Here is a 27064-nt window from a genome sequence, read left to right as displayed (position 1 = left end):
GCAGTAGCTACATCCAATTATTTCCCTGCATACAGAGCTGATGAACTCGGCTCAGCCTGCAGTGCCTTCCAAGCACTACCTGGGTTAGCTCTGGAAGAAAAAAGGGCCTGGACAGGCTTACGAATCTGAGTATTTTCCAACAGCACAGAGCAGCCTTCTTTCTTGGGATCTGCTGCATCTGAAGCAGGGAGAAGCCCACAGCAAGCACACCTCTGTGTGCTGGAGGGTCCCACGGCTGACTGCAGGGACAGCCTGCAAAAGTTCACCTGCTCGCAGGAATAAACAGGATCACTTGATACTCTGTACTTAAATGCACATGGTAAATTTCCTTTGGAAAGAGCATCAACTGATCCAGGCTTATACTTCCTCAGTCTTAAGGTAACATCATACATTCAGACCCATACAAAGTGCTGCTACTGCTGGAACAGCTTTGGCTGCACAGGGCAGACTTCAGCCTCCATGCTGAGTCTTCTTTCACAGCCAACAGAAGGCAGCAGATGCTGCTGGAGTGCAGCCTGTTCCACTGCATCACACATCTCACACTCCAGCAGCGTTTGCTTTCCCCCACTAACAGCAATGCAAGGACATCCCCACTGGTCTTAGCACAGGGATGCACTTGGTCTGAACGTATCTCAGTGCAATGCTCTTTTTAGGAGGGGACTCACTTTACAGAACCCACAGAGCGCTGCCCGTTCCTGCACACAGAGGTCTCAGACCGTAGCAGAGATGACTAGTGAAGAAAAAGGCTGAGACACACTGAAAGGACGAGCAGGCAAAGCCCCAAATAAATGCAACCTTCAGGTTCTGAAGTGGCCGTTGAAGACAGAGCAGCGCCGGCAGCACCTGAGGAACAGCTCTGCCACCCCCACCAGCACCGCCACGCCAGCTGCGACCACAGAGCAGGAACCAAACGCCCCAGCACTGCCCACTGACCTTCTGCGCTCCCTGGCTTCCTCAGCAGAGCAGTCCTTTCCTGTGGTTGAGGCAGCACCGGCACTCGCAGTACCGTAAGCAGAGCCGCGTGCAGCACGGTTTGTGATTACACCTAGGGGGGTGCTAGCAGAGAGGCCCTCTGTATTTCTCTCTACGGCAGAATCAGTTTGTTGCCTGAAAGGGGCTCTGAAATAGAGAAGACATAACGGAAAGCAAAGCAAGTCAACTCAACTGCTAACCGAGACCACGGCTTCGAGGGAGCACCGGCAGTTCATCCTCCCTGCTCCGGGTTGGTGGTAGCAGAGGGAACTGCACACATTCAGACCGGTTTATAAAAACGTGTAGAAGAATAAGCAGGAAGAATTCAGAGTTAATGACCACATCCCCGTCTGCAGCAAAAATTATTACAAACGTAACTGGTGAACAGGCAGAAGGAACGAACTCCAGAGCTCGTATGCTGAATGCTGGAGAGCAGCCCGAGCAGCGCCGTGTCATCGCAGCAGGGCAGGAGGAGCGTGAAGCTGAGCTCACTCGTGGGCTGCTAACTGCATCCTGGTGCAAACACGCCACTGAAACTGCATGGCGACCACGCTGCGATCTCTTATCAGCAGTTCCCGTACGGAAGCACATTTCCAATCCATAATCCAGAACTGAGAACTTCCAACCCAAGCGCTGACTTTGTGCAGCGTTATCTCAGCTGTTACCTGGTGTGCTGGCAGGTGGATGCAGGAGTGTTCGCACCGAGAGGTGTGGGGCAGGCAGAGGCAGGTTGCCACGGGGTGCTCAGTGAGGTAGATGAACCAATGGCAGTGGGTGAGGTAGCTAGAGATGTATTGCGACTGGCTGAAATGTAGGGACTGCTGAGGTCACTACTTCTACCAAATGAAGCACTGTAAAACATCACAAAATCAGGTCCTTCAGAGCACAGTAAACATTCAACAGAACATCCCCACAGCTGAGCTCGCAGCTGAAAAGGGAGTATTACATCTTAGCAAAGTATTACTCCTGAGCAAAGGAGATTATGGCACACCAGAGATGCTGCAGATCACCTTTCAGATCAGTCCAGCTGAGTTCCATAGAGAGAATAACAGTGGATCAGGGAAGATCGGGGAAGGGAGAAGTCCTGCCGTGGCAGAAGCTGCACGCAGAGCGATGCTGTGTATGGGGAATGGTGGGGATGATGAGCAAGGATCATTTTGCTGGGAGCAGGGAAGGAGCGAGGGACAGCAGCGGGCCGGGCTGCACTGCCTCCCAGCGATGCCTGGGACTTCCAGGTTTAAGAACCTGTTTGCAGTGGCTTAAAGATATCAGTTCTGGCTCCAATGGGGCACACATGGCACAAGCTCTGTATCTGGAACAATCACTACCAAAATTGTCCTAAAGTACTCAAGAACGAGCAAAGGAAATGCGTATTTGGCCATTTTAATGCAAAACTCTCAAAACCATTTCTACAGAAAAGCTGTAAGTGCTCCTACTTTGAAGGGCTTTCAATATGAGGATACACCCTTCTGCTTTGATTAGCTGTACACCTCTAAGAACAGATGATGAAACATGGCAAAAATCTGTGTCACATGCAGCTCAGCCCCATATCCAGGCTGCTTGTTGATGGCACAGAGAAACAAGCACGCATTCGTGATCTGGGATCCTGACACACCCAGCAACTGGTATTCCTGGCTGCTCCTGGTCAGACTGGGCTGTCTGCAGGATGAATCAAAGGCTGGCAAGGCTTCGTCTCACCGCCTGCATCCTAATGACTCCCACGCAGGAACGCATGGAAGAAAAGCGGTTGACATAAAATGCACCAGGAGGAAAAGCTGATCGAGAGGAAAAGCCAGGACGAAGAATTGCAGGTGCATGGGAAAGGCAGGGTAAATGGGCTGGAACTGGAAGTCAGCACTACAGCAAGAGTCAGAGAGAGCAGCCCGAGGCCGAAATAAAACTTGCAAGGGACAGAACAACAGCCAAGGACAGGAGGTCGGAGGAAGGATTCAGTCCAATTCACGTAGGCACTCGATTTGCAAATTAGTTTTATACGCCAAGGCAGCCGGCCAGCCCAGCCAAGCAGCCGGTCCCTACACAGCCAAAGAGAGACTGGAGCATCCTGGAAGGCCTCCATGGGGAGCAGCATTACATTTGGGCTCTTTGGTTGATGGCTGCCTGCCATATCCAGGTCACAAAGGAACAAGCAAGTTATTGTCACCAGGTAGCAACCTCCACTGGACCGCAAACAAAGCTTCCTCTGGCAAGCCCTGAGCACAGGGGAGCAGGAAGTGGTTTGGGAAGGAACTGCCTCCCGTTCTGGGCTCTGCACCAAAGGAAAAGGAAAAGCCTGAAAGGAGAGTGAGAGCAGGGAGCTAAACCTGGCTGCCGTGGGCGTGCGGAGAGAGCAGCCGTGACGTCGCAGAGATGAGGGGGAGAAATCAGGGCCTGCTGTACTGAGAGGATGACTGCAGTGGAACAAGCGCCAGGGGAAGGAGTGAGAGGAGGAGCCTGGAAAATGCTGGTGGTGGTCCTGGGGAAGCAGGGCTGGTGGGGCACCATCCTAGGAGAACACAAGGCAGAGAGGCTGCGGTGCAGAGGGCAGATGAGAAACCTGGTTGGGAAGGGAGGAAAGGGGAGGGTTATGGAATAAGACCTGGTAAGTGCTTCAGAAGGGAAAAGGCAGTGGCTGGAAACGGGAGACAACAGGATGGAAGGAGACCAGGTGCCCGGGGAGCAGAGATGTGAGCGAACGGAGAGGGGAAGGGGGAACATACATGCACATGGCTCAGGTCCGAGGGGAAGCTGGTGCTGGGCATCACTCGAGCTGCTGATGGATCTGAAGCACTGCCAGCTCTGCAGGAAGCCACCTCCCCTCCCCATCACCTTGCAGGGGTGGCATCACACAGCTCAAGCACTGACTCAATTGGTCACAGTTCGAGCAAACAGGACCAGAAAATTGCAACACAGAGTTTAGCTGGAAAATCTACTTATTAACAGTTATGTTCATCAAAAAGGAGGATTAGGAATTTATGCTCAAGAACCCAACAACAGAAATAAAGGCACTGACACACTGCTGTTCAGTCTCTAACAGATGACCTAACTATGACCCCCACTCATTAATTAAGGATTGCTGAAAGCCAAGGCAGGGGAGGAGGCTGCTCTGAAGCCATTCTAGCTTCAGCAACTGGATCTCCAAAACCAGTTGGTGATGGGAGCTGGGACTGCAGGCCTGACTTGCTGTGATGGCTTTTATGCCAGCAAAAACAATAAAGAGTGCCTGCAAGTATCTAAAATGAAGAAAATAACTGCAAAAGTGGTTTCATTTTGGTGTGAAGCATCTCTTGCAGCTGATGCCAAAGGAAGGATGCTGAATTAATTCAATCTGCAACGTTAGTTTTCCTCCCAACACTTTAACTGATGAGAACTGGCTGCTCAAAGGTCAACATGCACGAGAACAGGGCTGTCAGAAAACGGGTCTGTGCTCTGCTCCTTAGTGCTGCACCCAGAGAAAGGAGTGACAGCCCCTACCATTAGAGAAAGAGGTTTAACATTTGCTTCCACTGAAGCTGAAGAGCATTTGTAAAATTACTGCAAGCTCTTTTATTCCCTCGGAGCAGAAAAACCATTTTCAACACCTGAATGTGATCTGTTGGTGGCGTTTACCCTTTGTTTGGGGGTCACACAAAGCACTCAGAACATAACTGGGTCTCGTTAGGGGGATTAGTTAAACACTAAGGTAAAGGGGAAAGCAGTCATCCTGTCAGCAACATGCAGGTATGTCACGTTCACTTTAACTCTCCTTCAAAATGAGCTTTTATCCTCCAGAATTGTTTTCCAAATACTAACAACACTCTGCTGACAAAGAGCCTACAACAGGCAACCCGCTCTGCTTCTCATCTGAGAGGTGATGTAGAAGGGAGGAGAAATCGGCACGATTATTTCATTGCTCTGTGCTCCTCTACAGAAAACCATCAGGGGACAGAGAGCAAACGCACCCCAGTTTCACTGCTTGTGAAGTCACACTGAACTGCTGATGCCTGTAAAGCAGTGCGGGCGCCCCTGCGCCTCATTCCCGAGTTGGCAAAGCTATTCCCTGTAACTGCTCAGATTCCAGCACCCTCCTACAGAAGGGCAGAACTCAGCCTACGTGAAAAGACGTCTTTATTAGCAAAACATCACTGCCAGCCAAAGCCTTTGCTGATCCCTGCGCAGTCTGACCAAGGAAATACAACTAAATAATGCAACTGTGTGAACGTGGCACTAAATCTGATTCTGATCAGGTGAGACAAACAGGCAACGCTTGTGAAGTTTCAGCACAGTCACTTCAGTGACGTTATGGGCTGCCTCAGACCAGGGAACAGCAGGCATGCCAGCTGCAGGAGGCCAAAGTTTTCCAATGCAATCAGCTGCTGCTGGTTGGAGTGCCTTCAGAGAGCCACGCTACAGAGGCTGACCTGTCATCATGTCCCAGGATAGATGTGAAGTCACTGGAATGGATCAGCAGATCAGGAAAAGTCTGCTGCCTGAAGTGGCTGTTTCACCTTTTGTGGAAATGGGTCTCTGTGCTCTCAGCAATTGGACAGGCCGCTCCAGAGCAGGACTTACCTCAACCAGCAGAAGCACCAGGACACAGAAGTGCACCTCTTCCCAAACCTCGAGCAGCTGCTCCATCTCCAGCACAGCTATTTAGCTCGGAGTCTAGAATTTTGTGGAACATCATCTAAAATCCTGAAACATTTCTGCTCTTCTCCTGAAGCACAAATGGCATTGCAGCACAACACATTTACACGTGCTGAGATGCTGGTTTCCAGCTGCAGCTACAAGAAAGGTGATGCGATGGAGCAGTACTTGCACAAAGGGCTGATCTTCCTTTTCTCAAGGTGGACAAAAGCTCAGAAATGAATGATCTGCCCCATCACAGGAGGCCATTCATTCACCTCATTCAGAGGCCGCTACCTGCTGCTCCGGGAACACCGAGCCTCCGCCTCCCAGAGGGGTCAAAGACACTGAAGTTATGAAGTCACAGACGGGATGCTTTTCTGACCCTGCTGGGCTACCAGCAATTGGAAGCTGCTCTACAATTTCGCATACACTGTGCAAACTGCATCCTTACTGCCACAAGGAAAAGGTTGCAGACACCAGTCTGCTGCCCTAAACCACCCATAAGAGCACTGCCATTGTCCCGATAGCATTACTGCCATAAACACGTTCTAATGCAAACCAAAACTAGCACTACGCTACAACTTACCTTAACAGCTATGTGAATGCTGAGGTCAGACTGTAATTGCTTTATTCTCTTTTTATGACCAATTTCCCTTTTGCTATCGAACCACAACATCAACACAAAACATCTTGCGTTTGAATTGTACAAAGAAAAGTATCTAAGTTCAGTCCAGCCATTTATAAGCAACAAAAGCGATGGTCTCTAAGGAGGTTATTCAGCACGACAGACGCTGACGAGCCTTGATTTGTGTTTTCTGCTCAAGGCCTGCTGCAGCGAGCAGAGGGAGGCACGCTAAGGGCAGAACCGACTGCTGACAGCACAGGCAGAGAGCTGGGCATACCTTTTCAAGTACGTCGATACGTAGGTAGGAGGTGCCCCAGAATGGGGAGCTTCATTTCCCTTTGATTCATCCCTCCACGGCTGCCGGCTGTAGGAGCCGCTCCGCACGATGTTAGCAGCTGATTCTCTAAGGCAGCAGAGAGCACAGGGTTTGTTTAGGAAACCTCCCAGACTCTGCTTCCAGCTCCCCCGCAGCCCCCAGCCCCAACCCCCCCCTCACACCCACCTACAGACATCGCTGCTCTCTGAAACGCTTCCACTGCCAGTTGCTGTGATTATTAGCTGTTTTATTTAAGAATAGGATGTGATATTTTGCATGAATATCCTTTTCCAGTCCCAAGACTTGCGACTGAGGTTCAGATTGGCCACAAATGTCATGGAACACATTAAACAACGTCACCTCGTGTCGAGCAGCACGGCACAAGTGGAACAGGTACAAGGAGAATATCTACAATCAAACCATTAATTCTCTATCGTGCAATGATAGAAGTAAAAGCCACACAGTATGACAAATCCTCTGCTATATTTAGCAGTACAAAACAGACAGAAGATTTGGCAATATCTAAAATCACTTGTCAGTTTATGCATTACGTTATCAGCAGCCACACTTATCTATTTATCTGAAACTGGGGCTGCCTTTCCCAAACCACTCTCCAGCACAATGTCCTGTCCTGCTCTAGTTTTGGACAGGACCTTCAGCCCACGGTTGATGACCATTTTTCAGTCGCAGTGCCTTTCCAAATGCCCTTTCAGACATCCGTGCTTCTAAGAAGCGATATTCAGCTGCTTTGAAATGAAGGAATATCAGAACAAAACCTGTCCTGCACGGAGCATCTGGGCACCATCTGTTTGTGCAGCACAGCCCTCCTTGCTCTCTGCTTTACAGAGCGAAGGACACTTACCAGCACTCAGCTGGAGATGCCACTCAATCCAAGCCACTGCCAAAACCACTCAAGCTTATCAGTCATTTGTCTGCCACAGCCCAAATCCCAGCGCCAGCTGAGATTAAGCAAGAACACAGCAGGGAGGTTCCAGCAAAAGATCAGCAAAGAATGTCAGTCTGTGCTGAAGCTCTCCTGGTGTCACATCCTGGGACACCCCCATAAGTGCAGATCACAGAACTGCTCTGTGTGCCTGCTCACCACTGCTGTGCAACTGGCTGAACGTGAGGCCAGCTGAAATTCTCCTCCACGCCACGAGTAACTGGTGTGAATGGCTTATCTCTACAGTACACCTCGGGATACTGGGTATTCATCCCATTTACACTGTGGTTCTGCCCAGAGGCAACTACAAACAACCCTCCAAAAGCAGCCCCTGCTGTATGCAGCTCTGCACGAGAGAGTTCACAAACTCAGCGAATCAAAAAGTGACAGAGACCTGAATAAAAGGAACTGAAGGGAACTAGAGAGCCAGTGACACAAGTGCAGATGTGAGAGCTGCAAAGTCAGGCACTTCCATACAAAATGATGAACGAAAAAGTAAGCATTTACCTAGTTTCCCAGATGGAGACAGTACATAGATATAGATAAATAGTGATACAGGGCTGGGGAAAACAATCACTTGTCCTGCTTGCCTAAATGATAAGCAACATTATTGTATGTTGCCTGCTTGTCTAAATGAAAGGCAACTGATTGTAAATACCTGTGCAGACAGGACTGCCAGAAAAGATACGATGCATTAACACAGGAAAAAGACATTCCAAGGAACTGCCTGCAGGATTCAAGCTGAGCCGACAGACATTCAGTCTCACCTGTTTTCTTTCTCCTCTATGTCACTTGCACTGCTCAGCCTTCTGGGGGCTATTGTGGCCAGATAGCTCTTGTTCTCTTTATCCTGATAAAGAAAAGTAATTTGGCTGTAAGTCTGAGATACCTGCAGCACATTCAGTGACAGATAAATTCACTGTCAGGTTCATTCAATCACAGAAGTATTTTCCTGTCTAAGGATAACTTGTTTGAGGCTTTTTCTTGGGCAAGAAATGTGACAGCATAAAAATATCCACCTTAAACATGATTTCCTGAACATGTTAGCAAATGTAAGCAGCTTCCAATTAGAACTATTTTAAAATGGGCAGCAGTTACAGCTAGTGAATACACAGAACGAGATTCACAAATACAGCTGGTGGATAGAGAGGGAATCTACTCAGGTGATGAGGAAGGAGAATTTCCATTGCAGATATGTGCTACTGTCCGGATTTGATATTTTCTGGTGAAGAATGGGCTGTGCCAGATTGGCAGCCCAACTGAAACTGAGCAGGAAACAGGTCAGAGGGGCACAGAGGACAGCTGTGTCAGGATTGCAATCAGTAGAAAAAGGTGCACGGGTGAGTATACAATAAAAAGAACCAGAGACACCCAAACCTGTTCAACTCTTTGAAAGGGGAGACAACAGCAGGACCAGGGGAAACGGTTTTAAGTTGAGGGAGGGAAGATTTATGCTGGATGTTGGGGGAAATTCTTTACTGTGAGAACAGTGAGGTGCTGGAACAGCTGCCCAGAGAGGCTGTGATGCCCCGTCCATCCCTGGAGGTGTTCAAGGCCAGGATGGATGGGGCCCTGGGCAGCCTGGACTGCTATGAAATGGGGAGGCTGATGGCCCTGCCTGTGGCAGGGGTCGGAGATTCGTGATCCTCGAGGTCCCTTCCAACCTGGGCCATCCTGTGATTCTGTTATAGATACAAACCCAGCAATAAGTGAAAATGAAAGGGAAACTGTCTTGAAACTGCAAGGTAAACATCTCAACTGGGATACGCCACAAAATCCTTGCGAAAGACGAGCCAAACCTTGTCTTTGCTGTCCAGTAACGCAGAGATCCGAGGGGTGGACGAGGATCGATAGATGGAAGCTGCCTTCTCCCTCGGTGCCTCACGGGGGGCAGCGACTTCGCTCAGGGTGTTGTGGCTGCCAGTCTTCCGCAGACCCAACCGCCACGAGGAGGGCGACTCATCCTTCTGCTCATCCGACCTGCTGAGCCAACTGAACTGCAGCGGGGACAAGAGCAGCAGGAGGTGAGAGCACTGCAAGGCTGGATTTCCGCTCTGAGAAAAGCTTCAGCGGGCCTCGCTTTATGCTGGGCTGCACCCAGACTGCATGTTTGATAACGGGCACAACTTTGGACTCCACAGCTTAAAAGCAGTATAGAAGAAGGGGAAGAGATTCAAAGGCAACAGGTAGAGCAAGAGAGCTTTTGTGCGAGGAATGATTCAATATAGAGCCTACAGGCTGAGATGGGACTGACAGAAACTTAAAGGGTACACAGAGGGGTGAATCAGAATCCACTATTCATTATTTCTCCCATAAAGGAGCTTCAGCTTGAGCTGAGCAATGGACAGAGGAGCAATAGCTTGACTTGAACAAGAAGTTGGATTTTGGTAAGAGGCAAAAAGTTAAAAAGATGACTGCTAAGAATCATTTTCCCTCTGGCATACAACTGGTACTTCATCCTTGCAACAGTGCCTGCTGCCCTCCATATTCTGGTGCAAAAAGAAACCAGGAGCATAAGATACCCATCCTAGGCAAAACACAGAGCCTCCCAGTGCCATCTGGCTGAGTGATGCATGAGCTGGAGAATCCAGATAAGATTTCAGTAACTGGTTCACATTTGCAAAGCCTTCACACCTGGCTATCTAGTCAGAGGCAAACTTTATCTTCTCTGCTTACTGGGCTGTAACGTTGTGTCACTGCATGAACAGGTTTGGCAAGTGACGCTTCAGACTAGGATGCCAAATTCAGTGCTGATACCTCAGCAAAACCCTTTGGAGAAAGAGCTGCTGGTAAGAGGTCAGCATCAGCTGCCTCAGAACTGACAGCAGCAAGTAAAGTTTCCTTGTGAACACCAGGATTTGTTTCAGAAAGTAAGAATCTAGGAGAGGCACTGTATCATACAAATCTCCTCCTCTGTGCTGGACTTCTACTGCCGCTAATGCAGCAGCTTTGCCAAAATGGAAGCTGACTCTCAGAGGCCATTCAGGAAAGCCCAACAGTATGCAGAATCCTATTTCCTAGCTAACCCTACTGCTTCCAAGCTCTGTTCCAGTCCCTGCTGATCCAAATTCTCTTACCCTTCTGGCAGAGGCAGTGAAGGAGTTGGACTCTGGTGGTGGTATTTGCTCAGTGACGCTGGGCCTGGTTTCGTGGCTGGAGTCGTTGGCAAAGGACTCTTCCTTCCTTTCTACAGGTTTAAAAAAACACAAATGTTTCAGTATCACGTTTTTCAAGGCCCTTCTTTACAAGCACTCAGGTTCAGAGCCGCGTGCCCCAGGCGTGCCTTAGATCACAAAGATGATGCCAAGCCTAAACAAGCTTTACTTCAGGGAGGCTTTCCACTCACTGAACAGTTACTTCCACAGTCACCAGATGGATGTGTTTTGCCAAGCAAACCTTTAGAACTTCATCCCATGGTAAGAAAATCTTCTCAGCAAGGTCTGCCTCCAGGTCAGCCCACTCACCCAACACAGCCACATTCAACACGCCTGGGAAATGCCCTCCCTACACCAACAATGCAATACTTTCCTCTCCAGCAACGAGTGCCTCTCACAGTCATTGTTTTGAAGAAACAAATATAGGTGTAAGCATCCAAACAGCACCAGCAAATGAAGCATGAGCAGTGAATAAAACTCTCGTTCAGTTGTCTTCTACCATCTTGCAGCACCTGAAGTGCTCATCCCAAAAATGGCCCACGAGGAAAAAACATCCTGCAGTTTGAGAGCATGCCTTGTGCTCCTTATTCCAAGTGAGATGGAAGTAGAAATTAAAACACCACGCATGGTTTGCTTTCTGAAATAATATGCTGACCTGAAAGTTGGCTTTTTTAGTACACTGGCTGTATTCCTCTATGCATACAGACTTGAAGTGAGATTGCAGGATGTCTTTAACAACAAAGCAAAAAAAAAAAAATAATGCAGTTCTCCAATTCAATTCCTATCACTGCCCAGCTAACTATGAAACCTCAAACTGCTCTGCATCTTACCTGATTCCTTTTCAGCATCTGATTCTGAAACTTCATCTTCTTCAGCTTCTTCCTCTTCTTCAGAGCTAGAACTGCTCGAGTCTTTGTTCTCCTCCTCCATATCTGTGGTCTTCAGCCTATCTTCCTCATAGAGAATTTTCTCTTTGCTGGAAGAACCAGGAATTTTAAGGATTACCAAGCGAGTTCTTTCTGAGCTCTGCTTCTCAGAAACACGCAGACATGATTTGTATACACAGAAGATCAAACTGACAAAAATCAGTCTGTATGCTCTGCATCCCAGCCCTTCCAGCACTGCCCATTTCCCACGGATTCCAAAGCCAGTCTCTCATTTCCTAACTTTGTGGGCATTTCTCAGAGTGAAGAAATGTGGTCTCCTGTCTTTTCCTAAGAAAGCAATCCACCAGCAAGGCTGTAAGGCTCTGCAGCTGCAAAGCAGCTCTCAGCCCAAAGGTCAAAGTGATCATCAGGAAGAGAAGCTTGGGGACCAAACAGCAGCCCAACTCCTTGTCCTGGCTTTCACTGGGTACAGTAAGAACCATCTGATGCTACATTTAAATGAGGCTGAATTTGAAAGGAATCAAGAAATAGGCACAAACAGCAGCAGACCTTTTAAAAGCAGCTGACAGTTTACAGATGCTGCCCTGCTGCACCGTGCAGCTTGTTTTCAGAGAAGAGGAAAGCAACGTACTTCATGAAGACTCCACTTTGAGGTTTGCCATTCATGTCAGCTTCAATCAGCTTATTCCTCGTCTCCTTCTCACTTCGCAGCTGTCCGAAAGTCCAAGCAGAAAGCAGAAAGAGAAACAGACATCTGAGCACGACACCTCAGCACAGCATCAACATCCACGGTGCAAGGACACCTCAGCCTCGTCAATGAAAAACACTGATCTGCCCAGCAAGCTCCTGCTGCAGCTGCACATCTGCAAGAGCCCTGCATGCCCTGATCTCCCAGGGCTCCACCAGCACGTAGCTGCACACACAGCCCATCCTCAGCCTGCAGCTGCAAGGCAATGAGGCTCAGCAGGAGTCTGCAGCAGTCTGTGCTGAGGCTCAAAGCGTGACTTTCACGGCGCTGCTCTGCACCCAGACGCAGTGCTGGAGGTCCATCTACGTGCAGTTGGACACCCAGGAAATCAGGCTGGATTCGGTTTAAAAGCTGTGCCTGTGTCCCCATTGTGCACTTATAGTCAGGGGAAAGCATCCAAGCGTGCCCAGCACAGGCAGGGCGGATCTCCCACGTAGGTGAGCCCTTCTTAAACCCCTCAGTGCCAAAATTCAGCACTGGACAGGAATACCTGCAATCACTGCAGCAACCACAGCGTTCACTCAGATAGCACTGTGTCACTGCTGATGGACAGCAACAAAAAACAACAAAACTGAAAGCACAGGGACTGCTGGGGTTAAAAGAAAGAAATGAATAACGACCACAATTAGAGGCTCGCTTTAAGCCTGTCTCCTCTGTACCATGTCCAGCTGGGTGACTCTTCGATACAAGGAGCTGAGAATGGCACAAGAAGGAAGAACTCTGGAAATTCAGAATATAGGAGAAGGATTCTTTCCTTCTTTCCAGTTCTGCTAAAGCTAGCTGCATTCATTTAATAAATGGAGATGGCCTTTATCTAGAGCTGCCGATCTAGAGAAGCAGGGGGCTACCATCTCCTGCAAAGCCAGCCTAAAAATGGGTTAGCACACATCCAAAGAGGTCTTGTGGCTGTTTCTGTTGCTTTTCTTCTGAAGAATACATTTCTCTCACTATCCTGGTGCATCTGCATAGGAGGGAACCCACAATAAAGTGCTGGTAGTATTTATCAACACCTCGTTTAGGGAGAAGCTGATTAATTTTTAGGATGCTATTTACGGGTGACAGCAGCTGTGCTATGATCAGAGCTCAAGTTCTACCACCCACATCATCAGTTCCTCAAAATACTCCACTGGGTTTTACCAGCAATGCTCTCATTATGTCTGCTTCTGAATCCAGCGCTTTAAATGATATTTTCTGATATTTGTCCTTATTTTCTATTTGAAAAGATGTGGGGCAGGCTTTTTTGGAAGCACCCAAAAGATACAATTGTACAAACCAGGTGAAATAGGAAAATACGTAACCCAAACCTACTTTCTGGCCTGATGACTGCCTTCACTTTGATCAAGATGCATTTCAGTGACAACTTTCTGCTAATAAATCCATCCAGTATCTCCACTGCACCACGAAGCAGCAGTTCAACATGGTTTTGAGATCAGAAATCTTTCTGTACAGTGACAGTGTAACCCCTCAGATACAAACACGGGGGGACTTGGGTAAATTGCCATTAAGTAAAGAGCAGTTTGACATTACAGATTTTGCCAGCAAACAAAAGCAACGAAAGGAGCAACTCCACAGATGAACTACAATTCTTTAGCAGCTCACAGAATTGTGCACCTCAGCAGACCTGGATGCAGTCAGCCACCCAGTTTTCTACACACAACATAATTTACTCTGCCTGTTTTGATGTAATCTCCCTGTCCTCACAAGAAAATGGAGGTGATGAGTGTTCTACACTCAGAGAGAATGGGAAAAATGGACAAATCAACCAAGAGCATTGGGCTGCATTGGGGGCAACTAGGTTGTCTTCTTAAAAATCTGGATGCTAAATAGAGACAATTCCTCTCCTGGTGTGAAGTGATGAGAGACAATTGATGTAAATCCATCTGCATGTTAAATATAAAACCAGCTTTTACAGAAGGACCAGTGAGAGCTCAAAGCAGTTTGTGAGTACCTAAGGGTTTGCTGACATGGAAAAACTGACCAGCACAGTGACAATGTTCCTGCTGGAGTTGCCCATTCGGTGAAGACACGCTTATGCTTGAAGGCCCCTTCAGAAATCAAAGCTATAAATTACCTTTCACCCTAATATAAATTAATCCTGGGAGATAGTTGATGGATTTAGGAAGGCTAGACACAAATTATGTGTTAGTGTCTATTAGACTGACTTCTATATGGTCTAAAACTGGATCTGACTGTGTAGGACTCAGTACAGTCACAGGGGAGAATCAGACACAATCACTACATTCCTATCTACTCAAAATATGGTGTGTTTAGAGATCCTTGAGTGACGGACATAAAAAATAGCTGCCCCTCCACTTCATGCTTCTGCTGATGCCCTGTGCTTCAGAGAGCACCTGTGCACAGAACTGGATACGAGGAAAACCATCTGCCAAGAACTCACCACCGTCTGCTTCTTCTGCAGCATTTCTAAATGCTCCACCAGCCCCTCATCGGCCACGTCGAACGGAGTCTGGCCCTGAGGAAAAAGAGGACAAGAGGCTGTTCAGTGCAGCATGCCATCAGCACTCAAAAACCACTATTTATCAGTGAAGAATTAAACTGAATGTGCACCACAGCCACTGTGCCTTGATTCTGAGCATCGTTCTGTCATGCTCCGCAGTAGAGAAAGCCAAGTGACAGCAGTCGTGGTTTCCTGACACAATCCTTCCTTCATCCATCAGGGCAGCACAGCTACCTGTGTTGTGAAAAGCACTCCTGGACTGAGAAGGATTGCAAACAAGTTGTTCTGCTGCATTATTGTGCACCTGGACCTCCTGCAGGGCTGCCCACCATCAGCAGGCCAAAAAACCTGGGTGCTAATTTCCACATCCATGAACATTTACAAATAAAAGAAACCCAAAAAATCACTTTGGGGCATTAAACAGGAAATCAAGTTACATTTACACCACGATGAGACTTGATGGCTAATGACCAAATAACTCCAAGCCATCTGACTTAGCCAGGTAATAATCTTTGACAGGGAATATCTGGCAACTGGCTGCAGCAAATACAATTGTGTCTGTTTCTTTTCATGTCTATCAAAATAGAAAACCCACACGCCTTCTGAACACTTTGGAAAAGCTTCTGATGGCATTAAAAACAAAAACAGTTCTCCATATTTTGAATGCCACGGAGCTCACCATGCTAAAGTGGTGCCTCCTCCTACAGTGACCTCTTTCACATCAGTTTCCAGTGCAGACAAGGAGGGGAACACAGAGAGCAACTGTGGACAAGCAGGCTTCACCTCCTGAATACCCACTCTTTAAGCTCTTTAAGCAAACTTCCAGCTCTTAGCATGGAAGTAGGGGTGCTTTCCTTCCTTTCTAATCCCCCCCTCACAAATGCCCTATTTTTCTTCACACATTTCTCACAAGCATTGTGAATTTTATTTCCTTTTTTGTGACCAAGACAGAGGAGTAGGAAAGATTTCATGCTGCCAGTGACTCAAGGGCTCATGAATTTGCAATGCTTCATAGCTTAATATTAGCACATTACTTTGCACTCCATGATTGTTTTTCTCTTCTTGGTCCATATGTTGGGGTCATACTGAAAGAGGAATGCACACATTAGCCCCTCTTGGTCCTTGTTTCACCACTGATGCTTTCCAATAATACCTAGCATCTTTTCTTCCTTCCTCCTGCCACGAGTCCTTATCTCCTGTTGCTTTTCAGTGCTCTAGTACACATGCAGAACAGCTCACCATGTAACCTGTCACACTGCTGGATCAAACTGATAAGCAATTATGGCATATGGCAATGAAGTCAAACTGCATCTTGCAATGAAATAAGCTGCATGTTGTGCCTGCAGTGCTTACTGACCAGCTTGTTCCTGACATCCATGTCACACAGTGCCTCAGCCAAGATGGAGCAGGCCTCCTTCACCCCCCAGTGTGCAGCAGCGTGCAGTGGAGTCCAGCCATCGTTGTCCTGGACGTTCAAATTAAACCCAGCCTGGATCAAGAGCCTGAGAAGAGAAGCAACACTGATTCCTGCCCACTCAAGAACGACTTCTGTATTCTCTCCAGAACGTAATCTCTGTAAGAGGTGAGTCAAGCACAGCACCTGGCATGGAAAGGACACTTGGTAATTCGAGTTTGGTGGTGGTTCTACTGGAAAACAGGGCCACGTACAGCAAGGAGACAGCGCTGGCAGAACTGCCAGGCAACAGGCAGAGACATTGCGGACTGCGATCACCAGCTGTTCAACTTGTAGGTTAAATAATGGATGACTTCCAATAAGTGTTTGTGCAGATCAGAGCTTGCACAGCTACAGCACATCGTCCCCAAGACGACTGCCTGCAAACCTCCTTTCGTCCCCTCCACTGCTGAACACCTCCCACCTGCTGCCCCTTCCAGCAGACCAAAGCACCATGCTGCAATGCATCTGGGGCTTGAATATTTAAAACCAAAACAAACAGAACAGAGACAATTGTCTGAAATGTCAGAGGCACAACAGTGATCAGGTGAAAGCAGCGAGCAGCTCACGTATCAGAACTGACTGTTGTCCAGCTGCTCAAATACTGAAGGACATCCCAAGGGAATTCTGCAGCTCCACTAAAACTGCCACTGGAAATTTCCGTGGTGTTTCCCCTTTCCTTCAGCTCAGGGGAAATCCAGCACGAGCCCAGAACAGCACAGCTTTGAAACTCCTGCAACTTCACACGATGTGTTTCAGGGCTAAATAAAACACAGTGGTGCTACAGCAGCAGCGGGCTTCCCTGCAAAAGAAGTTTTAAATCGGATGCTGACTTCACGTTCATTCTCCAGCTGGCAAAAGGGAGGAACATGGTTATTAAGATACTCAAGGTCACAGAGAAATTCCACATCTCATTTGAGTTAGCCAGCTGCTGGCTTTCAGCCCCTTTGGTTTAAGGCACTGAAGCTTCGTATTTGAACTTACAGGGTGGCCGTAAAACACACAAGAGTGGAACAGTGTCAGCTCTCTGTGAGATCTGTTTATCACTACAGCATTTAATGGCAACGAGTAGCTGAGCAGAAGTGGACATCTGGCAAATGGGGAACACAGCTTCCATTGACTGGAGAGAAAACCTCCCAGTAAAAACCCGTGGGACCAAACCCCACATTGTCCAGAGGGATCTCAGATTTCTATTCCATATGATCCACGTTGAATTAGCATTCTTGGGCACAGCAGAGACACAGACAGCTTGTAACTCTATTATAAGCTCTAACGAATGAATGTTAAGAGGAAACAGAGAGATTAACAAAACTACTTGAGCTTGATAAGAAGCTGCTCTTACACATCAAGTCACGTCACTCAGGACTATGAAATAAGGAATCAAGGTGGATGAATGTTTCCAGAAAGCATTTCAACCTGCATATCATTAGTTCCATCCATCCCTCATTTAGGAAGCTTTACTGCTGGGACATCCTGGCTTGACTCTACCTGTAAAAATATTAACGCTTCATTGCCAGGAAGCACTGCACTGATCAACCTTCTGTCCATGATGAAGCAGTAGAAGCAGCACTGTGTCATGGTGGGACCTCTGTCTCTGCTGATGGCTACAAGAGCAGTGGCATTGGGTGCTGGGACACAGAGGCAGAGGTGGACACTGCATTTTACTACTGCTCTGACCTTCTGGGCATGTCAGCTGTCAGGGTGTTTTTGTGACTGCCATGCAGGATGCACTGTCCCCCCATAGGCTGAAATTATACTTTCATCCTGATATGCCTGGCTTGTTAGCCCTAAAACTTGTAGTCTAAGTGAAACCTGACCTTCTAATTTGCACCCTGCTCTCAGAAAAGCTTTCATTTCTCCAAAGACCTGGAGGTATGAAAGGCAATCTTCCAGCCTCTATGCATTTCTAGGTGAATGACCACTGCTGGGCACATAATTCTACTGAGCACTTACACAGCAGCCCAAAGATGTTGGTATGAAACATATCAACTACAAATCTATGCTCGGGAAATCCAGGCTCAATTCATCAAGCAGCCACAGGAAGGAGTTCCTACCTCATGACTTCAGAATAGCCCTTTGCTGAAGCCACGTGAAGAGCTGTGGCACCCGTCTGAGGCTGCTTTACATCTTCAATTCTCCCGCTGTTCAGCCACTGCCGGGCATCCTGCAGCATCTGCTGCTCCTCTTCTTTCCTTGCCAGGTCCAGGTCTACACCTAAGACAGCAATGCACAGAAGAGATCATCAGGTGAAAGCTCTCGTGCACTTTGTAAACTTACCCTATTTTTCATTTGCTACACAACACCAGCTTTTGTCATCTCCCAAAAATATCAGCAGAAGCTGCTTCTAGCAGCTGGGAGATCTCCAGCATCGTCAACAGAAACTTCAAAGCAGCCTGACTGAAAACAAACTCTGCTGGTCAACTGCTGGCTTAACTGAATCAGTCACGGGCGGAGGGGCTGTACTGCCAATATGCTTTATTCCAGCCTAACAGAACCAATTCGTGAACAACAATTAACAAAAATGAGTTGTGTAGGACGTGCAGAAATGATTCTAAGGCATCCTCTGTAAGAACAGCACAACCCCAGCACTGCTCTCATGGGAAATTCAGTAAGTGAGCAAGCTGCATGCAGAGAGTGCACCAGGGCCGTTCCTGGCATGCATTCTGAGGGACATATTTGATCAGCTCCTCCAAACCACAGATGCTGGTGAAACAGTCCTAAATCATTTCGATGATAGGAGGTGGAAATAAAAGGTCAAATTAAAACAAATCAAGATCAATATTGAAAAGCAGCAGGCCCTACAGATCAGTTCTTTCGCTATAACAACATGATTACCAAGGAAATTGTAGGGCATGAGACTACAGTAGAACAAAAGACAACACTTATCAACTCAGTCTGCGAGCTGAGAAACACTGCGAGATGTTGCAAATATTAACATTGCAAACAGCTTCAAAACAAGAATTACAGATTTGCACAACAGTAGCAGCACATCTGGAGATGTTAAACGCAATGCTCCACAAGCTCAGAGACCAAAAGAGACCTCATAAGTCCACAAAACAGAAATCCATGGCAGATTCACATAGAAAATACACAGAAAGTCCATCTGGCTCAGGAACGCCTCGAGGCACAGAGGCTGCAGGCTGGGAAAATACTTGGGAGGGAAGTCATGCACACTTGTCCTGCTCTTGTGCTTGCTCCAAGCATCTGCTTTCAGCTACAGCTGAAGCAAAGCTGGAGGGATGCTTATCTGAAGTTTCTAACACGTTTATTTCAGCAATTATCAACTCTTTAAACTGTGTCAATGGGAAGCTTCTCAGCAGAGCCAGATGGTTGCTTTCGGGCATCTTAGCAGGATGCTACTAACGTGGCAAAGCAATGAAAAAGCCAAACGAAAACCTAACAAGCATCAGGCAAAATATCAGCAGCAGAGCTGGAATTACTGCCTTGATGCCCCCTCAAATACGTTACTGCAGTGCACGGCTTTCATCACCTGCTTTACAGAGAAGCAGTTTGCATCCTTCAAGAACATCGCTGATGAACTTCATAGGCAGGACTTAAAACTCTTACACATACATACAGACACCAAACCACTTGCAGATGAATTTGGTGAGTATAGAGAAAATCTTACACTGGCACAGGATCCCTTAATTAAGACACTGCCCAAATCACTTCCACCAGTGACAGCTTTGCAGGGACAACTCACACAGACACACCTGACGAGGAAAGGGGAAATAGCAGAGCAGATGGGCTGCAGAAGTCTTGGGAAGGATCAGGATAAAGCAGGTCACTCTAGGACACACGCAGCACTCCAGGCCCCAACGCTCAGCAGGGCTGCAAATCTCAATTCTGCACCACCAAGCCTTAGTGAAACCAGACCAGAATTAAATCTCACTTTTAAAACAACTGGATCTAAAGAATCAGCTTTCAGGACCGCAGCGTCTCCCTTTCAAGGATCCTACTAAAAAGGACAGAGAATGCACAACACAAATCTTCTGCATTCGTTCCAGTGTTCTGAGCAGAAATCTCTCTGCTACTTCACATCTCCTTGTCCACAGAAAAGCAGCCCACAGAGAAACCCTTCTCTGCCCCTCATGCACGCAATCCCACTGCTGATTTACCTTGTTTCTTTACTTGTTCCAGAAGCAGGTCCTTCATGGCTGCCTCCTCTGCAATGTCAGACGGGACCTCGCCTTCGCTGTTCACAGCAGCCACGTTGGCTCCATGACTAATTAAGTACCTACACCAATGAGAGCCATGCCAACGTCAGACCTCACATGAAGGCTTCAGAGCAACTAACACAGGAAATCAAGTGGCAGAACAAAGCATACAATCTCCTCAATCAAGTTCACTTACCAAACAAGCATTCACATTCTTATCAAATCTCTGCTCTATAAAAGCTCACTGCTAAGTGCAAGGTTCCTGCTCAGTGGCTCTTGCAAATAACTTCTGCTTCTCTGTAGCTACTTCAGCATCCCCAGTTCTTGCACTCACCTGAGAGATGATGCCTTTAATCCAAGCTATCCCCAGTTTTTTCACTTATTTCATTCAAAAAACAATGAACGCCTCCTTCTCCCCCTTATGTTTGCCAGTTCTTTGGCTCCAGTTATTCCATAGGTCCCATATCTGGGCAAATCCCAGAACAATCTGTTGGTGCACAAGCAGTACCATTACCTCCTCCGGGACAAACACAACTATCTTGCCCTCTGTGAGCATCATGAAGTGTGGATCAGCTGCAGTCACTGGCAGCACTGCTTTGCCCTAAACATCAGGGCAGAACTCTCCATGCTCTGCTGCTCCTCTGTGCTCATCAGCTCCTGCCAGCCCTCACGTTTCCCCTCTGCTCGGGGTTTTAGCAAAGTACCCAACAAATCACAAACCACTCTAATGGGATCAGTAAAGGACAACCAGCTACAGGTTCCACCCTAACAGTAAGACATCTTGCATTCAGTAGAAGAAGGAAGGCATCTTCTTTTTTTAACGTTGCTTCCAAGCACTGTGTGAGCTTCAGAGCATCAACCATGGCTGCACCCACTCAAAGAGGAGGATGTGCAAAGTGTTACTGATACCCAAACAGCCTGAAACTCACTCACTCTGCAATGTTCAGGTAGCCACACGATGCCACGGCGTGCAGGGGGGTCCAGCCCTCGTTATCTTGCTGGTTCACATTGGCTCCATTTTCCACAAGGAACTTCACCATGTCCAGGTTCTCATCTATACAGGCCTGGGGGAGAGAGGGAAGAATTGGAGAAAAGAAAGAAATGCAACGATGTTAAATCAAATGAACACCTCCCATCGGCGGCTTACTGGCAGCAGGCAGCTCCTGATCTCACACTTGGAAACATAAGGCAGCACTACATTAATTTCAGAACTTCCAGAAATGAACAGAAACTCAATGAGTCTCTGGGTGGACAGCCTCAAAATTCACTCAAGCTCTGTGCTTCACACCAACGCACATTTCCCTCCTCTACCCAACATCAACCTGGCACAGCTCCACGCCGCGCTCCCCATTGCTGGTTTCAGCTCTGGCACTGGATTCCTTGAAGCAGGGCAAGCTGTGTGTCTATTGAGGTAATGCCATCCCCCGACAGCAGAGCAAGTGATGAGAGCAGATCTCACTGCTGATGGGACGAGCAGAGGAAGCACAGCTTCAAGCAGAGCACCTGCATGCTGGATGGAGCTCTTTGCTGATACAATTACAGCAACAGCACAATTTTATAGACATGACTGCATTAAAAAAAAAAAATCAGAACACAAAATGGCACATATTAAGTACAACTTCATCCAGCAGTGCTTATTCTCCTGAAGGGAATGACAACCCTTTATGAGCTGCTCTATTAACTGCAGAGCCTGAACGCACAGAGACCTGCTAGCTTTGAAGTTGCCAGACGAAAACCCAGCTGGATTTTCAGGTCTCAGCAGTTCTGTAAGGTGGAATTCCTCCTTCCTCAGATTCCTGGCTACAGCAATGCTCCGTGCTGCATTTAAGGAGGCTGCTATTTAGGGATGAGCTGGCAGCTTAACACGTGTCCAAGCACACGTGCCTCAGCTAAGGAGCACCAAGCATGGCTGGGGGGCAAAAGGAGTTTCATGTGTTCAGCTGCAGGCAGAACCCAGCTCTCTTTCTGCCCACCGAAGAACAACAAAGAACTTTATTGCTGCAGCTCTAAGAAGCAGGGAGGCCAATGCTTGGTGCTCTGCCGATCTGCCCAGGGAGGAGCACAGCACAGCAGGACTGCCTGCACTGGGTGCATGACCGAGTCCAGCCTCAAGGACTCCTTCCTCCTGTGAGCTCCATGTTTATTGGGCAGACAGACAGTTCTATTTACATTCTTTATCATTAAAGCCACCCAAGCAGCTGCCACCCAGTACATTTGCTTCTTCAAGCCACAATGCGTTGGACTAAAAGAAAAATTACTTTAAAAAGTCTCTTTAGACACAAAATAAAATATGCGTGTTTTTAATTTACACTTGCTGTTGGCCATGCTCTGCTGCTGGTGCCTTTCCTGCACAGTTCCTATGGGACTAGGAGGGATAATGGGATAAATCATCAAGGTAGGACAGAGGGAACAGCAGCTGCCAGGGGCTGCAATGTACTCCTATGCATCGTGCTAAGGATCAACCAAGTAACACTGACACGTTTGCACAGATCCCATATTTGCACATGCAGTCACAGCTCCTCAAACCAGGCCATAAGGAAGAGGAATCTCCAGCCTCGGATCTCAGAGCTCACATCTGCCCATGCAGCACAGGGAGCCTGAGCTCCCAGCAAACACCACCCCGAGAGCCGGAGGGCAAAGTTCTGCTTCAGCAAAGCAGGTTTCCTGAGGTTACAGAGGAAGGAGAAGAGGTCGGAGAGGAAGTGAAGCGGCCGATGCACCCTGCCTTAAGTACTATTAATCCCCCAGCCTTAAATTTAGGAGAGTGGTAAGTTCAGAAACCTGAGAGGAGCCACCGCTATGCACAGTTCTCCTCTTTTATTTGCTGCTGCGTTCCTCGGGATGTGGTAGGAATAACTCACACCAGCCAGCAATAGCACAAAGCACACACCTGCCTCCCAGCCCAAAAGTGAGGAAAGAGGAGCGCTGCCTTCTCAGCAGGGAGCTGTTTGATGTGAGGAACTCTCTTCTCCCATTTTGCTGCTAGAATTTGCTTTACAGAGAGAAAAAAATGGCCAGACAGGCTCTTTTCTTTCGATTTTGGGCACTGCTAACCCTGAGCAGCTTTGTGACGTGTGCACAAAGAGCTGCTGGCACACTAAGAGAGGCTAAGAGCAAGGTTAACCACAGCAGTTTTGTCCCTTTACATTTTTAATTCTACTTGACCTTCTCGTCCTCTACCTGTGAGAGATCCAGCACAACCTTCCAGGAGATGATAAGGGTAGGAATGCACAGGGCTATCCCTCCCTCTACCCAGAGACCCCAACCCGGCTGATCCCCAGCCATTGCAGCACCTTCCTTGGCAGTGGATTAGACCCAATCCCTTCTGGCACAGCCCTCACCTATTCCAGCTTTAGCACACTTTGGTGCAAACTGCACCCAGAGCCCAGGATCAGCCACGAGCTGCTCAGTGCTGGCGGATGGAGCCCAAAGCCCAGCGGTGGGCAGGCTGCCCTCCCCACTCACACATCCCTTCTGCCCTGGCACAGCATCAGCACTGAGCAGTTTTTCCATAGGGAGGAAGTGCTCAGCTTCTAAAATCTGCTGATCTGACACTGCCTTCCCCCCCCATAACAGCTGTAGCCCTTCACGGACAGCAGCACCCACCGATGGCTTTTTGCCACCACCGACACATTCTTCTTTAAAGCATGAAGTTTACATCACAGTAATGAAAAGGGCCACCAGGAAACGTCACAGAACAGCTCTGCAAAGCTCCGCCTGCCTGGCAAGGCTCATCCAACAGCCAGACACAATCTGATCGTTATCTTGAATGAAACCTCATTATTATAACACTGTTAGCTTTTGCTCCTTCCTCGGAGCACGCAGAGCACACAAGCTCTCGTCTGACTTGTGATTGCTATCAGCAATGCAGCAGCTGCCAAGGCTGGGCCTGCCTATCTCCTGGGCATGCCTGCAGGGGAGATGGAACGCCAGGAGCAAAAGGAGCTGGGTGGGCTGAGACCCAGGTGGTCACAGCAGGAGCAGCCCAGCTCACACGTGTCACTGCCTGGAAACAGCACAGCCCTGCTCACTTTCTGGGCATGCACCAAATTGAGCACAGGCTGCCCTGCTCCACGCTGGGGAAGCCTCAGCTCCAGCCCTGTGTGCGGGTTTGGGTGCCATGCTGTAAGGAAGACAAAAAGAGAGCACCTAAAGGAGGGCTGCCAAGGTGGGCAGGGGTCTGGGGGGCACGAGGGACAGCTGAGGGCATCGCATTTGGCCCATGCTGGTACATTAACACAACTCAGTGCTGTGGTTTTCAAGCAGAACAGCTCTCATCAGTGCTCAGTTTGAGCACCTCAGCAGCTGTTACCTGCATGGGCTGGCAGCACTGTGTCCACCAGTGCACTTAACAAGCACAGAACTGGCTGAGAGCATGCTGCATTTCTAAATGCTGCCCCACTGAGTAAATATTTAGCTTACAAACAGTCCATCACCCACTGTCATAAAATCATGTAATAGAATAGCAGCCAGTAATCAAGAGCTCGGAATCAAAGTCAGCCAGGAAACCTGTAATAATTCCTGTGATTTTAATTTGGGCTGTATTTAATTCTCTGGTGCTCCGTCCTCCGTTGTTCAGGATTTAAGTGAGAACTTCTGCATTTCCTTGAGGCGGAGGTATGATGGAGAAAGGGAAAAGAAGGGACTCAGCTTCTGTGCCGCGTGCCTCTGCTATGAAGACATCAGTCCTGTGACACAGCTCTATCCTGGTAACCCCTGCTGCATGGAAGAGTGAAAATCTAATAATCCCACAGTGTCACCTTCTCAGGTAACACTCCTCATGGTTCCTGCATAGAAGTCATGCTTGGTAATGCCACTTGTCACAGTAAATACAGTGTGCAAGCTGCCTGGTCAGACACGCTGCCATCACACCGAGCATTCAGGCTGTCAGACCAGCACAGGCAAACATGCACATGTTCACACTGTGTCTGCAGCCATTCCCCTCCAGCACTGACATCTTGGAGGTTTAGATGCTCGTTTTGTTTGCCCACACCTCTGGCCTTCTTCTGAATTATGTTTCTATGCTGGAAACTCAACCTGGGCTCATTTGGATGGCAGAGGCTGCACCACCACCGAGCTGTGAAAGATTCTGCATTAGATATGGGACAACAAAAGTGGGTTTTGTTCAGACTTCTTCCTAGCGTTACCAGCAGGATTACCTGTGACAATATCAGACAGAGCCACATCACAGCAAAGCCCATCTAAAGGTTTTCTGCCAGCTAAACAAAGAGCTCGAGTGCTCTTGCAGCAAACACAGGCAATGAGAAGCACGAATCTCAAGGCCAAATGTTCTCCCAACTCCATCTGAGCCCACTCCACAGCAGCTTAAGGAGGTTTAAATGCAGACTGCCGGCCCCACCTGCCCCAGCCATATGTTCCCACATCTCCCCATGCACAGGATTTACTTCACCCATATTTCAAACTGTAAACCAGCCTTCAGTAAGCAGATAGAGGCAGTGGACAGCCCACATCCCAGCACTGCTGCCACTGAGCAGCTTTGAAAACGGTCAGAATCACTACAAACCAGAGGAACACACCGAGGGCAGCAGCCATTGCCTGCTAACACACCAGACTGGGAGGAACAGCAGGCTGCTGTGTCCTGCTGTGACGACACACAGGTCACAATCAAAGAGATTAAATGACAGGACTTGTGTTATATTCTCCTGGTATAAGTCTAAAACACATGGGACAAGGCCAGCCTGGAGCTGGAGGGAGCCGATCTTCCCCTGAACGCAAAGGAAGAGTAAATATAGGATATCAACATATATCACAAACAGGCAGCAGCCCCTGAAGGAAGGCGAGCTCGATGACAGCTGAGCAGCGTCAGGGTTAAATCTGGGAACACGGAGAGAGCTGCTCACAGAAAACAAAGAGAAAAGCACTCCTGAAATAGCCTCCCAACTGTCACCACCAGCAACTGCCAGCACCCAGGGACGACCTTGCCTCCGTGCCTCACCATCCCAGCTCTGCACTTCAGGGGCCTTTCGTCCAACTACCAAAAATTCCCCATCCTGCAGCAGCGTGGCCTGCATGGGCTGTGAGCCTGAGGAGCACCAAAGCAGCTCCTGCTGAGCAGCTCTGTGCCTCCCACCCCTCCTCTGCACCACCTGCTGCCATGTCCCACGCTGGCACTGCTGGGCCAGGAACTCAGCTTGCAAGTCTCTGTTCCAAACCCTCACGCAGGGCTCACTCTGAACCAACAGGATTGGAACTGGCAGAAAGAGGTGGCTTTGGCACTAAAATAGGTAGGAAAAAGGGAGAGAAACAAAATGAAAGGGTATCTTTCATTTTCTCCTCTGATCAATTAGCTACGTTGCTTTTTGTTTTTAAGCAACAGCTGAGTCATAACTTTCATGCAGGCAGGAAAAGAGATATGGATTGTGTCAGATTTTTCCATTAGAAAGAAAACAAAAGCCAACACGAAGCAGCACTGGGCACAATCCATGCCAGTCATCAAAAGGAGCTAACAACAAATCTCTTCAACGATTAGCACAACAAAAACCCAGAAGAGCACAAGGGAGAAGAGGGATGCTGCAAAGGCATAATTACTTCTCCAGCACAGCATTTTCAAGATGAAATAGCAGCACAAAACATCGGGTGGAGAACTGCTGGGAACAGAGGCCACGTTTTGAAACTCTCCCCACCTTTATACGCACTCTGGGTTACAACAGTTATTGGAGAGGAGGTAAAGATCCACCTCACCAGACTACCAATGGCTCAGCTGAACTCCTGTGAAATTCTTGGC

The 27064-nt window shown here is 48.2% G+C and overlaps 1 protein-coding gene and 1 long non-coding RNA gene across 9 annotated transcripts in view; both read right to left on the bottom strand.

Annotated features, from left to right (window-relative positions):
- Positions 1 to 27064, bottom strand: part of PPP1R12B (protein phosphatase 1 regulatory subunit 12B) — an 84221-nt gene that overhangs the window by 45744 nt on the left and 11413 nt on the right. For 5 of the 8 annotated variants that reach the window (XM_052702535.1, XM_052702538.1, XM_052702536.1 and 2 more), the window contains exons 2-14: positions 21253 to 21383; positions 20281 to 20399; positions 18217 to 18376; positions 16067 to 16211; positions 14650 to 14724; positions 12135 to 12214; positions 11447 to 11592; positions 10539 to 10648; positions 9261 to 9458; positions 8229 to 8311; positions 6480 to 6605; positions 1638 to 1823; positions 934 to 1119 (exon numbers count right to left, since the gene is read on the bottom strand). In XM_052702535.1, the coding sequence (XP_052558495.1) occupies positions 934 to 1119; positions 1638 to 1823; positions 6480 to 6605; positions 8229 to 8311; positions 9261 to 9458; positions 10539 to 10648; positions 11447 to 11592; positions 12135 to 12214; positions 14650 to 14724; positions 16067 to 16211; positions 18217 to 18376; positions 20281 to 20399; positions 21253 to 21383 (1745 nt within the window). The remainder of the gene's footprint in view (positions 1 to 933; positions 1120 to 1637; positions 1824 to 6479; positions 6606 to 8228; positions 8312 to 9260; positions 9459 to 10538; positions 10649 to 11446; positions 11593 to 12134; positions 12215 to 14649; positions 14725 to 16066; positions 16212 to 18216; positions 18377 to 20280; positions 20400 to 21252; positions 21384 to 27064) is intronic. The other 3 variants (XM_052702540.1, XM_052702543.1, XM_052702541.1) reach the window with 2 other exon arrangements.
- LOC128090332 (uncharacterized) lies at positions 5063 to 6472 on the bottom strand. The gene is made up of 2 exons (XR_008210907.1): positions 5521 to 6472; positions 5063 to 5402 (listed from the first exon to the last, which is right to left on the bottom strand). It is a non-coding gene; the product is annotated as an uncharacterized LOC128090332 (long non-coding RNA).

This window comes from Tympanuchus pallidicinctus, unplaced genomic scaffold (assembly GCF_026119805.1).
Source record: "Tympanuchus pallidicinctus isolate F22 unplaced genomic scaffold, pur_lepc_1.0 scaffold45, whole genome shotgun sequence".
Classification (NCBI taxonomy): Eukaryota; Metazoa; Chordata; class Aves; order Galliformes; family Phasianidae; genus Tympanuchus; species Tympanuchus pallidicinctus.
The sequence above is the reverse complement of the archived record's forward strand: the minus strand, read 5'-3'. Positions and strand labels throughout refer to the sequence as shown.